General features: G+C 50.2%; 1 protein-coding gene across 1 annotated transcript in view; it reads right to left on the bottom strand.

The window, feature by feature from the left end:
• Positions 1-45: 45 nt before the first annotated feature.
• BP5553_05653 (Amino acid adenylation) overlaps positions 46-12,876 on the bottom strand; it is a gene marked incomplete at both ends in the record, with an annotated part of 28,536 nt that continues 15,705 nt past the window's right edge. Inside the window, 3 exons of the mRNA XM_032014276.1 lie at positions 46-3,465; positions 3,558-8,126; positions 8,188-12,852. Of these exons, the coding sequence (XP_031868957.1) occupies positions 46-3,465; positions 3,558-8,126; positions 8,188-12,852 (12,654 nt within the window). The remainder of the gene's footprint in view (positions 3,466-3,557; positions 8,127-8,187; positions 12,853-12,876) is intronic.

Raw genomic sequence — 12,876 nt, 5'->3', positions numbered from 1 at the left:
TCCGTTGCCTCATAATGGAATACTGCTCACATTGTATAGCAGACGTTAAACACGGACCCAATCATCATAGCTGCCCTCAACAGGCACGTATACTCCTTCTGTGCAAATTGATAACATGGCAGACATCTCTTCCATCAACCGATCGATTTGAGCTTGTGACGCAACCTCACTACGGGAGAAAATGTTCATGTTTAGCCGATCTTCTTCTGCTATGGTGGACACCCAGACGTTCATTGCAGGTAGGGAAAGGGGTGACCACGCGTCGATCCGGCATGATAGCTCGTTAGATTCCAGAGCACTTTGATCCTGGGAGAATCGATGGTGGACTATGGACCCAAAGTCGGTGTTCGTAGGCCATGAGGTGCTATTCTTGACGATTTCATGTAGTTCCGTAGTTTCAAAGGGCAACGTCTCCAGATGTTGCGCCTGGACTTGCCTCAGCAACTCGCTGATGGTCTGCTCTGGGTGTATCTGAACCCGCACGGGTATCATATTGATGCAAGGTCCGATGACGTCTTCCAGGGCGGAGACACCTGTGTTGCGACCGCTAACCAGTTGGCCAAAGACAAGATCGGATCGCCGCAGTAGCTTCGATTGAACTAGGGCCCAAGCTGCCTTCACCAAGGTGGCCAACGTGCTTCCACGAGGGGGTGCTGGCAAAGGTACATTTGCTACTGATTCGACCAGGACTGGTGATGTGGAATCTTTTAATGCAACTGTCGCTGTTGACTCATCAAATAATGAAGTCATGGATGAACCATAGAGTAGAGACCTCCAAAAGGCAAATGTTGCTGAGTTTTGGCTCTGGTGGCAGTGTCGCACGTATGTCGCAAAGTCCGCAGCGACGGAGATGGATCGTTGATGATACAAATCAAGGAGGTTCGCCATCAACCTGGGTATGGATAGACCATCATACTGAGCGTGGGATAGACGCATTATGAGCATGTGGCGTTCGTCACTGTCTCTCACAAGCGTTAGGGCCAGTGGCACCGCTCCGTATAGAGTTTGGGAGGGGAAATCTTGGCGACTGTATTCTTCAGCGAATGGCCACAGGTCCTTTTGACCGGTGTTGCATTCGACGATGTCCAGGGATAGGCTGCGTAGGATAACTTGCAGGATGTGGCCTGCATGCGGAACAAATACTGTTCTGAGGATCGAGTGTTTGTCGACTAGTTCTGAGCAGGCCACCTTCAGCCGAGCCATGTCCAGTGGTCCTGCGAGTTCCAAGAACCAGTAGTTTTGCGGCCGGGTTGCGGAAAAGGCTTGAACATTTGTTGCAGGAATGACATCCACGACATCATCCTCCTGGAAGGGCAGGTCTGCCCAATGCAAACCTCTGCATAATTCGTGATCGGTGTTATTAGAAGGTTCCGCGACAGACGGCGTCGAATTCAACACAGTCGTGGACTGTTGGGCCTCTCTCGCAAGATCTGCTAATACTGGCAAAGTGAATATCTGTCTTACTGTGACCAGGAGACCCTCATGACGCGCGAGAGATACTAGCTGCATAGCCGTGATGGAGTCACCGCCCATCTGGAAGAAATTACCATCTATGTTGATGATATCTGGCCTGAGTCGTAGCACCCGGGCAACAATCAATTGTATTTTGCGTTCCGTCTTGGTAAATGGTCGTTGAGAGGTGTCCTGAGCACCAGAGCCCCCGTCAGACCATGAGATACTCGGTGCTTGGCTGCGCAGCTTGGATCGATCAATCTTGCCTGACCTAGTCAGTGGAATATGATTGACAGCAACAAACATGACAGGAACCATGTGCCGAGGCACATTCTGAAGGAGACGCGTTTCTGCAATGTGAACGTCTGTGATAAACTCTTGGCTGGATTCAAGAATCGAAAATTCTTCCCCTGCCAAATCAAGTGCTTGCCGTCTTATAAACGCTGTCAATATCTTCTGAGATGCGATGTCTGGTCGTTGGAGAATCTCCACAGCGACTTCTTGAGATCCCGGGAAGAAACGGCGCAGATGGGATTCGATTTCCTCTAGTTCGACACGCTGGCCGTGGATCTTGACTTGGCTGTCACGGCGTCCGACGTATTTCAGGGAGCCGTCGGGTAGATACTGAACGAGATCTCCGGTCCTGTATACGTGTCGCGGAGAGGCGTCAAAGTTTCTGAAATACTGAAGCCATGGGGGTCGTTCGATGAAGGTCCGACGAGTTTGTTCTTCATTATGCAGATACCCGCGACCAACGACAGGACCCTCGATAAGCAACTCTCCAACAGCGCCGATGGGAAGTAGCTGAGCGGGATTATTTCTGTCGGTGACCCAACAGGTTGCGCCGCTTGCGTATCCAATGCTGGAAGGACTTGATGCCGCCTGATCGTTGACGACACAGTCTACAGAGCACTCGGCGGGCCCATACGCATTGATAAGATGAACCGACTGTCCCCATGTCTTGATGTTCTCCGCCTTGATGGCTTCGCCACTCAAGACCAGGATCTTGATCCCTTCTACTTGCGACGGGTGAATGATCTGCGCAACGGATGGCGTAATATGCATCCAGTTCGCGTCCAGTTCTTGCACCGCATGGGGGATATTGTTTATTCGATCGGTTTCAGAGGAAACGCAGATGCATCCGCCCGCTATGAAGGTCGTTAAGTAGTCGCTGATGCTCACATCAAAAGCGTGCGAGGCAAATTGGAAGACTCGGGATTGGTTCGTAACTCTTAATCGTTTTTGGAGCGATAGGCCGCTTGTCGCGTAGCTTGAGTGCTCAATCACCACACCTTTGGATTTGCCGGTCGAGCCAGAGGTAAAGACACAATAGAGAGCATGGTGAGGGAGGACATTTTGTTGGAGGGAAGATGTCTCTAGACTTGATGTCCATCGCACGGCCTCGCTCTGGGAGACCACAACCACTCGCTCGGTGAGCGTGGCAGCTTTCCCATAAGTGGAAGATGAGCATATGACAAGAGGGCATTGTGAAGTCTCGCATATTTCATGCAAACGTGCCTCTGGATAGGAATCATCTAGCAAAATAAATGCGCCGCCGGCTCTCATAACTGCGCACATCGCCACAGAGACCCATTTCGACTTCTCAAAGAGAAGTGGCACAAAGACATCAGGTCCAACCCCGAGTGTCTGAAGGTGCACCGCCAGCTCCACAGAGAGCTGATCAAGATCCCTGTAGGTAAAGCTTCCATCCCATGCGCAGACGGCTGGTGCCTCGGGACGACCACGGCATTGATCAAGGATCAGATCGTGGACACATACTTCCTCTAGCTGCGGTAGTTGCGCGTTCCATGATTGAATAATGTTAAGCTCTTCTTGACTAACTAGATCGATGTCCCCGACGGTTTTGGAGGGATTATCGGTGATACTCGAAATAGTCTGCACCAAACTATCACAGAGTCTAGATCCTTGGTCCGGGGCGAGGAAGGTGTCCCAGAAACTGAGCGAGAGGCTGACGCGGTCACTGTTTGCATTCACGTTGATGACCAATCCGTACTAGATTGCATGTTAGCCTATGAGATTTTGTTCACTTTCTTAGATATACTATGCGTTTGGGTCAGTGTTCAATGGGGAGAAAGAATCCGTACCTCGGTTGGATCCTCTCCTCCCACGCTTTCTACCAAGGCCAACGTGTGTTTGCCATGTGCCTCGTCGCGGCTTTGTTCTTGCATTGCAGAAGCAGCCTGATAAGAGATGATGGAATTGAAGAGCGCCTCCCTGTTGAGGCCCAAGTCATGCTGGATTTCCGCTAGGGAGCAATGCTGGTGGTCGAGACTGCGAATAAAGTCGCTTTCATTTCTCTCCAAAATTGAGAGCATTGGGAGGTTGCTATCCAGCTGTAGGCGACATACCAGCATATTGATAAACAGACCAACGGCATTCTCAATACCGGAGAGCGGAATATCTCGCCCAGATGTTAAGTAGCCAAAGCAAACATCATCTGCCCCGGTGTAACAGCGTAAGACCATAGCCCAAGCTACCTGTATCACGTTGGATAGCGTCGATCCATATGCCTCGCAAAAGTTTCTGATGCGCCGTGCGTCAATGAACCGATTTTCAGAGTGTAATTTGCCCTCGGAAGAATCTTTTAAGATTGGAAATAGGGTTGAGGTGACGTCACGGAGATATTCTTTCCAATAGTCAGCAATCTGCTGGCGGGGAACGGATTGCAAGTAAGAAATGTAGTCCTTATAAGGCATGGCCGGATGTTCAAGAGGCTCCCCGCTGATCATGCTGCTCAACTCTATGCCGAGGATACGAATGGAGACACCGTCGACTAACGCGTGGCTAATGGCGAGTTCACAGAAGATCTCTGCATCACTTATTTGCTTGATGATAAATTGCCAGGGGAAACGACCTAGGGGTTCCTGTGGAGAATCCATCGAATCCAGAATAATGACTTTGCCAGCTCCGTGATCAATGACCAATTGATCGTGGAGCCTGTCGCGGGAAGCACTCTCAGTGATGACGGTACGAAGTGCCGAGTGTCTCATGACGATCCGGGCCCACGCCTGTTGAATATGTTTAATAGAGATGGGTAGGCGTGAATCTGGAATCGATACCTTCCAGAGCATTCTGGTAGTATACAATTCATTGTTACGCTCCTGGCTCAATAGTATGCCTTGTTGTACGGGCGAGCAAGGGTAATCTCCCTGCACCGAGGCTGGACTAATGTCGACGTGATAATGATTATGTGAGGGTTGAGAGAGTTCAGGACTGGCCAGTGGCAACTCGGGGAAGTTGCTCAGTGGACATGGGCGAGAAGAATCAGAAAGCTCCTGAGCCGCGCTTTCAAGAAGAATCCGACAGGCCGAAACCCAGTTCTGAATGGACGATTGCCGCAAGGACTGCTTGCTATACGAGAAATCGAACTCCAAAGTATCCCCAGAGACCCAAATCTCGATATCGAATATCTCCCCCCTGGGCATCTGCGGATCCACCCCAGCCGGAATGTCCGAAATATCAGACGTGACTTGGAGCATGGTATCTTTGCTTTCCAGACTGTGATATCTTCCATGATAGTTCATAAGAATCTCCATCGGCTCTCTGAAAGTAAGCCGTTTTCTTCCCTCGGGATGCAAATACCGGGCTGTAAAGTAGCTCCAACCGTTGGCTTGTGTCTGGCGTATAACGTCTTTGGTAAGTTGCGCCACGTCGATAAAGCTCGAGTCCGCCCTTGCGCAAACAAGGGAAGGCCAGATGGTTGTGAACCAACCCACAGTTCCCGAGACATCCACGGAGCTGTTCCAAGGTTCCCTTCCGTGACCTTCCTGGTATATGATTGGGGGCGGACGATCTGGGAATGACTTGACAAATGAAAGGAGAATTGCAGCGTGCAGAAGCTCAACGGGTTTGGTTTGTAGAACCTCATTTGCGGGCCCAAGTAGCAGCTTTGTGACATGTGGATCGATGCTGAACTTGGTAGATATCATGTCTGCTTGAATATTCGAATACTTGGGGAGTCCCCAAAATTCTTCAACATTAAGCTCATAATCGGGAATATTCGCCAGCAATGGAAGTGTCCTTGATGGTCTTAGATGCTTTTTCGCGTATTCGGCTTGTAAATGACACCAGACCTGGAATGGCAAAGAGCTTAGAGGTGGTAGTGACTCTCGTGCCAGGAGCATCTCGAGATCGCTCAAAATGATCCGCCACGAGACAAGGTCAATGACGAGATGGTGCGCAGCAAGGAAGAGATACTGGTTGTCACCAACAGTTATATGATCTGCCACTAACAAGGGGCCCTGCGTGAAGTCAAGGGCTGCCTGGCTTTCCATGAAGCACTTGGTCATCTCCGCAACAGGGAGTGTCTGGTTACGATAACGATATGAATGCTCAATATCATCAGTGACCAATTGCACCCAAACTCCATCTTGTTTCCTGAATCGCGCGCGAAGCATTGAGTGTCTTTTCACTATCGTCATAACAGCGGTCTCAATGGATTCCCTTGGTTGTCTGAGCTTCACTAAAAAGCTCTGACTGAAATTGTTCAGGCCCTCGGGAATTCGATCAAATAATGCCTGTTGAATTGGGGAGAGGTCAAATACCGTTCCCACGGTCTCCTTAATGTCCGCTGCTGTTGCCTTGGCTGATTGAATATGAGCAGCTAATCGTCGAATAGTTTTGTGACGGAATATGTCCGCAACAGTCACTGCGATTCCTTGCTGGCGACACTGATAAACCAGCGTCATGGCACTTATGGAGTCTCCTCCAATGCGGAAGAAGCTATTATCCAAGGTTATATCGGTAAGAGTCTTGTTGAGTACACGGGCGATGCAAGATTGCAATAATTTCTCGAGTTCGCTGGCCGGAATTCTTCCTTGATCGCCAAGGGGGGAGAAATTGACGTATGAACCGATCTGCTGTAGTGAAAGATTTGAGGCGGCCTCCTGGAGAAGCTTCCGGTTCACCTTCCCCGCTACACAGAGCGGAATGCCTCCCACGGGCAGGAATGCTGCAGGAACCATGGAAGGAGGTAATATCTCCGGGAGCTGGGTTTTCGCCGCGCGAGCTGCGCCCTGGAAAGCAACCGAAGGTCCAACAAAGACTACATTGTCTGCACCACCAATGACGGGGCCGAAGGAATGGCTGATGAATGCGGCTAATATTGGTTTCGCATTCCCATGATCAGGTCGGATCACATCAACAACCACGTCCTTGTCCTGCGAGAAGCATTGCCGGACATGAACTGCAATTTCTTCTAGTTCTAACCGCTGACCTTGAAGCTTGGCTTGGGTATCCCTACGTCCCATATACAGGATCGACCCGTCGGGTTGACACCGAACCAAGTCTCCCGTCTTATACAGCTGACCAATACTTGGTCTGAGCTGTTGCAACCAGATTGGAGTTTTGACGAAAGACGCGTTATCTTGCTCTTGGCTTCCAATATAGCCACGGCCGAGAATAGGGCCCTGAAGAAGGAGCTCTCCGATGGCACCTGGAGGGAGGAGTCTCTGGTGATTTGAAGGATCTACAATCCAACACACGACACCTGCTCCAATGCCGATATCGCGCGGGTCCGATGTATCAAGAACGTTGGGTTGGATGGTACCACGAACTGGATACTCTGCAGGGCTGTAGCCTTTGACTAAACGGGCAAAGCCCTGCCACCGTGCCAGGTCCCAAGACGTCGCAGGCTCCCCACTAATATAAACCGTCTTCAGGGATGGCACAAGTGAGGGATTGATACGCCGGGCCACTGAGGGAGTGAGATTTACCCAGTTGGCATTCAGATCACAGATTGCTCTTTCCACATCCTCCAGCTGGGATGTAGATGGGATGCATACACAGCCGCCCTGTGTGAGTGCTATCAAACAGTCGCTGATGCTTGTGTCAGATGCATATGGGGCAAATTGAAACATCCAGGTGTTGCCATCTATCCCCATTGGTCCCTTGTTCGCTTCAACAGCCGAACAAAACGAGGCATGTTCAATAACGAGTCCATTCAACTTACCGCTGGACTCACGGGTGAAGATGGCGGACAATGCATTTTGAGGCTTTGCAGTAGACGGCGGTGCCACGGCAGTCGGCCAGAGGCGCTCTGCTTCCTTGTTCACCACAACAAGATGGACCGGAAGGTGGTGCAGTATTTCTTCATTGGCTCTCGAGCTGAGGATAAATTTGACCTTGGCAACTGCACACACCCGATCCAGGAGGCTGACAGAGCAAGTCGGGTCCAGGAAAACGAATGCAGCACCAGATTTTATAACGGCAAGTGTCGATACCACAGCCCACATGGACCTTTCAAACAGTAAGGGAATAAATGTTTCTGTTTGAACTCCCAAGCCTACGAGTTGAGCGGCAAGTCTGGACGAAAGGCGATCCAAATCCTGATATGAGAGGTCGCCGTCCCAAGATTGGACTGCTAGGGAGGAGGGACTGCATTGGAAATGTCGCTCGATGAGGTCATGCACACAGGAGTTGGTGGTTATGGGGACCTTCTCGTTCCACTTATGGAGTTGGAGCTGATCCTCAGGACTCAGCAAAGCCACCTGACCAATGTTGACGTCGGGATAGGTCGCGATGTTAATTACTGCCTCTTTCATTGTGCGAAGAATCTGCAGGGCTTGCTTTGCCGATAGGCGCTCGTCCTTCCAGTAATCAAGGGAAAGGGATACTCCTTGTTTGTCTACGAGGGCATGTATAGCGATATCATACTAGATCAAAGGTTAGAAACACGTATATGAGGTAGTAAGCATAGGGAATCTGATATTCTACCTCTGTTCGATCCTCTCCATCCACTACTGAGAATTCGAAAGATGAACTGGTGGTGTTGTAGTCTGCAGCCCTGTTTTGCACAGACATACTGGAGTTGAACAATTCAGCTGCACCCAAGGACATGGTGTGGAATATCTCTGCGAGGGAACAGTTTTGATACCTCAAGTTGTCAATGTTATCATCCTGGTTAACCCGCAACAAATCGAGCAGAGGCATATCGGGATCCAGTGATATGTGACTGATCAAAACGTTGATGAAAGGACCGACAGCTCGTTCAATATTTGGCACGGGGGCATCACGACCAGACGTGACATACGCGAAACAAACGGATTTGGAGGTGGTATAGCACTGCAGAATAAGAGACCAAGCGACCTGAAGGATGTTGGAGATGGTAAATCCATATTGCCTGCAGAACTGGTAGATGATAGAGGCATCGTCAATCTCCAGCTCGACGGAGAGGAGCTGCCGCTTGTGGCCACCAACAGAAGGTGTCTTCATATTGTTGTTAATCCTGGGAAAAATACATGGTGATATGGCGGAGAGCTTTTTCTTCCAGTAATTAACGACAGTGTCCACCTCGGTGGATTGTAGATACCTGATATAGTCACTATATGGTGGCCCGACGCCTGCGGAGAGCATTTCGTCATATGCTAACTGCACCTCTCGTGTTAGAACAGCTATGGATGTTCCATCAATCAAGGCGTGGCTGACTTTCAGGTCACAAAATGTTTCGCCTCTTTTGTTCTGACATAAAACGAGGTGCCACAGAGCATTCTGAGCTTGGTGCGATTGAGTTGCACGATAGTCACGGATCAATTCCTTCACATCCTCGTCGCCGTATTGTAAGGTGGTGATGTTGTCCGGCATTGAGACCATGACTGCTTGATTATAGTATTCCATATGCAAACTGCTCTGGGCAAAGACGGTTCGGAAAACAGAATGTCGTTGAAGAACCCTTTTCCATGCTCCCCGGAGCCGGTTCAGGTCAACGAGCTTCTGTCCATCGACTTGAAGATTCCAAGTAAAGCGAGGACTGTAGAGATCATCGTTCTTGGCCTTGCTGAGCAGGATGCCACGCTGAATGGGAGAGCAGGGGTATGCATTCTCGATGATGGCGTTGCTCTCTCCCTCTTGAGGAACAATTTGATCCCGGACTCTGGCGACAAAGGCGTCAAGATCCTCGTAGGTCGTTGCGAGTAAGGGGAAATCACTTAGTGTGTAGGCTGGGGATGCGTTGCTTAGATCAACAACTGCCCTGATGATGGACTTTTGATACTCATCAACCCAGACTTTCAGCAAATCACCGTGCTTCATTTGCTGATTGAAGGTGAAATACGTCACGAGCTCCCCCTGGACAAGGAGGGCCGAGATATTAATGAGTGCAAGGCGCGGTGCTTCTGGTGCTATATCGGGTACTTGATACTCTACAAATGGCGATCTAATAATTTGCAGGACTGAGCCGTCATCCTCCGACTGCTCTTTAAGCCCCTCAAAGCTGAAGAGTATTTCGAATGGCTTCGGCAAAATGCTCTCCGAGTCTGGCGAATCTTTGGAGAGAGAAATATGACCAGCCCAGTCACTGGGAGGAGCCGAGCGCTGGGCGTCTTTCGTGCGACGTACCATCTCTACCAAATCTTTACAATTGTCGATATCGACGGAGGTGGGATGGATTATGGCAAACAAGCCCACAGTCTGTGAGGTAACAATGGACCCCTCTGCGGGCTCACGACCGCAACCTTCATTATATATGATTGGAGCGTTCCGTCCCGCGAAGGTCTGAAGGAAAGAATGGAGCAATGCCCCCTGTAAGATCTCGGCCGGTTGCGTTTGAAATGCCCGGTTGGCATGGCCTAAGAGCAGATTTGTGGTGGAACGATCAATCGTAAATACGGTAGTGTTGGAATGTTTGACCTGATTTGGGCGTCCTATCATACCCCAAAACTCAAGTGGACAGACCTTGGGGGATTGTTCCCTCAGGTGAGGAAGAGATTTGTTTCTGGCCAGAGGATGCTTGGTTGTGGAATCTGTCCGCAGACTGCACCAAGCCTGGAAGGATATTGATAGCGGATTCAATGCAGGGAGCGGGTGCTTCTGGCTTAATATCGTTTCCAGATCACCGAGTATTATGCCCCACGAGGCCAGATCCATGACGAGACGATGGGCAACAAGAATGAGATAGTCGTCTTCTTGTCCATCCAGTTGCACATGATCTGCAACTAAAAGCGGGCCGTGTTGGATATTTACACACGCTCGTGCATTTTTCAGCACCTGAGTGATTTCATTCTCAGCAGAAATGGTCCGGTTTTGAAATCTGTACGATCCTTCCGTTTGAGATGTGATGCGCTGCATCCATGAGCCGTCACAGTCCTGGCTGAATCGAGCACGAAGCATGGAATGACGCTCGATAATGGCCCTGATGGCTTGTCGCAGACGTTCACTCTCAATGTTTCGGGTAATCTTGACGACACTACCATAATTGAAGTCATCAAGACCACGTGGAGATAATTGGAAGAAGAGTTGCTGGCTTGAAGACAAGGGGAACGGTTCATCGATCTTTTCCACAGCCAATGCAATAGCATCCTTTGGTTCGTTTCGAGCATGACCGGCAATTCCTGCCAGGGTGAGGTGCCTGAACACGTCTTCCATGCCGATAGAAATACCGATACGGCGACATTGAAAAACCAGCTGCATGGCAGAAATGGAATCACCGCCCACGTGGAAGAAGTCATCATTTGTTCCGATCATCTCTGGAGCCAGGTTCAGCACCTTGGCCCAGAGTGGATGTAACTTATGTTCCATTTCGGTGGCGGGAGTCTGCTTGGCCGACACACCAGCGTGCATATATGCTTCTAGCTCACTCCGAGTCAGCGCCGCTGCTTTCCGCTTCAGCAAACGACGATCTGTCTTGCAAGAACTGGTCAGAGGGACCCAATGCAGAGGCAAGAAGATTGTGGGCACCATGTGCTTAGGCAGCTGACTTTGCAGCCGCGCTTGAGTGAGGGCCACTTGTACAGAGAATGCCGTACTTGGAGGAGCGAGGAGATCAACATCAACATCAACGTCAACGTCGTTGTTGCCGTCTAGACTCACGGACTTGATAAAGGCAACCAGAAATGAGCGAGAGGTTTCTGATTCTAACGCGAGAACATCCACTACGACACGTTCCGAGCCGTCAAAGCTATTGGATATGTGGTGCTCAACCTCACCAGGCTCGATGCGTTGGCCCCTAAGCTTGACTTGGGTGTCCTTGCGCCTGAAGAAACGGATAGACCCGTCTGGGAAATAATAAACCAGATCCCCCGTTTTATAGAGCCGGACAGTCTGGTTAGTGCGGAACTGCCTTGCCCAGGTTGGATTTTCAATAAATGCTGCTGACGTCTTCAGGGGGTCATTCAAATAGCCGCGGCCAAGAATCGGGCCTTCGATGAGCAGCTCCCCAATGGCCCCGACCGGTACTAGCTTGTTATGATTGTCTGGATCAACAATCCAGCAGACGCAGCCGCTCTCACGACCAATGTTTCTCGGATCGGATGACAGATCCGGGTTGACCAGAGCTAGGACTGAACACTCTGTCGGACCAAATGTCTCCCGAAGAGATACCCGACCCCGCCACATCTTTATATCATCGTATGATGGGGTTTCACCAATAAGAATTACGGTTTGTAGCGATGAGACCTGGTTAGGTTCAAGCAGACGTACCACTGGCGGCGTTGTGTGAATCCAGGTAGCGCCGTATTGTTGAATAACCTCAGCCAGCGCGTTCACTCGCTGAGATTCCGAAGGTATGCACACGCAAGCACCCGCCATGAACGTCGCCAGTTGGTCCATGATGCTCACGTCCCAGGTGTAGGCGGAAAACTGTAGCACGCGAGTAGAACTATCGATGGATAAAGATTGATGCTGGGCCCTCGCGCTGGTGCAAAACGAAGAATGATCAATAACGACACCCTTTGGCTTTCCGGTTGAACCAGATGTGAAAACCGCATATGCTACATTTGTAGGCTTGACTTGCGATGGCGGTATGGGCTCTGATGGTGGTACGACCCACGCCTCAACTTCGCCATCGCCAATCATGATCACCTCTTTGACCAACGATGAGGCATCCTCAGCCGTTTTAGAGGAGATCATGATTTGACATCCTAGATCAGCACAAATTGTCTGTTTATGGGCTAGGGGGAGAGAAGGACTAAGGAGGGTAAAAGCGCCACCAGCACGGAGGACGGCAAGCATGGCCACACATGTCCACCTAGATTTCTCGCAGTGTATGGTCACGTATGTCTCCGGTTGGACACCACAGAGGATCAAAACTCGGGATAGGCAAGATGACAATTGATCCAGCTCCGCATATGAGAAATCACCATCCCAAGCACAAACAGCCTGAGCTGAAGGGGTAGAGAGGAAGAATGGCTCGATGGCTTCATGTATACACTCTTGTCGCGCCTCGGGGAGAAGCTTGTTCCGCAACTGTAACCACTGAATATGATCTTCGCTCAAGAGATCTACATCCCGGACTTTTGCATTCGTCAAGCCTACCGAGTTCAGAAGGGCTCTTTCAAATGCGACTGCGAGATCGTGAACCTGGCTTGATGTGAATGAATGATTATAGTACCACAGTGCAAATTCCATGTCATCATTGGATACAGAAACGTTTAACGTAAGGTCATACTGCAGGATATATTAGCGACGCTT

Source organism: Venustampulla echinocandica (genome assembly GCF_003357145.1).
Source record: "Venustampulla echinocandica strain BP 5553 chromosome Unknown scaffold_3, whole genome shotgun sequence".
In the NCBI taxonomy this organism is placed as follows: domain Eukaryota; kingdom Fungi; phylum Ascomycota; class Leotiomycetes; order Helotiales; family Pleuroascaceae; genus Venustampulla; species Venustampulla echinocandica.
Note: the sequence above shows the minus strand (reverse complement) of the source record. Positions and strands in the feature narration are given on the sequence as shown.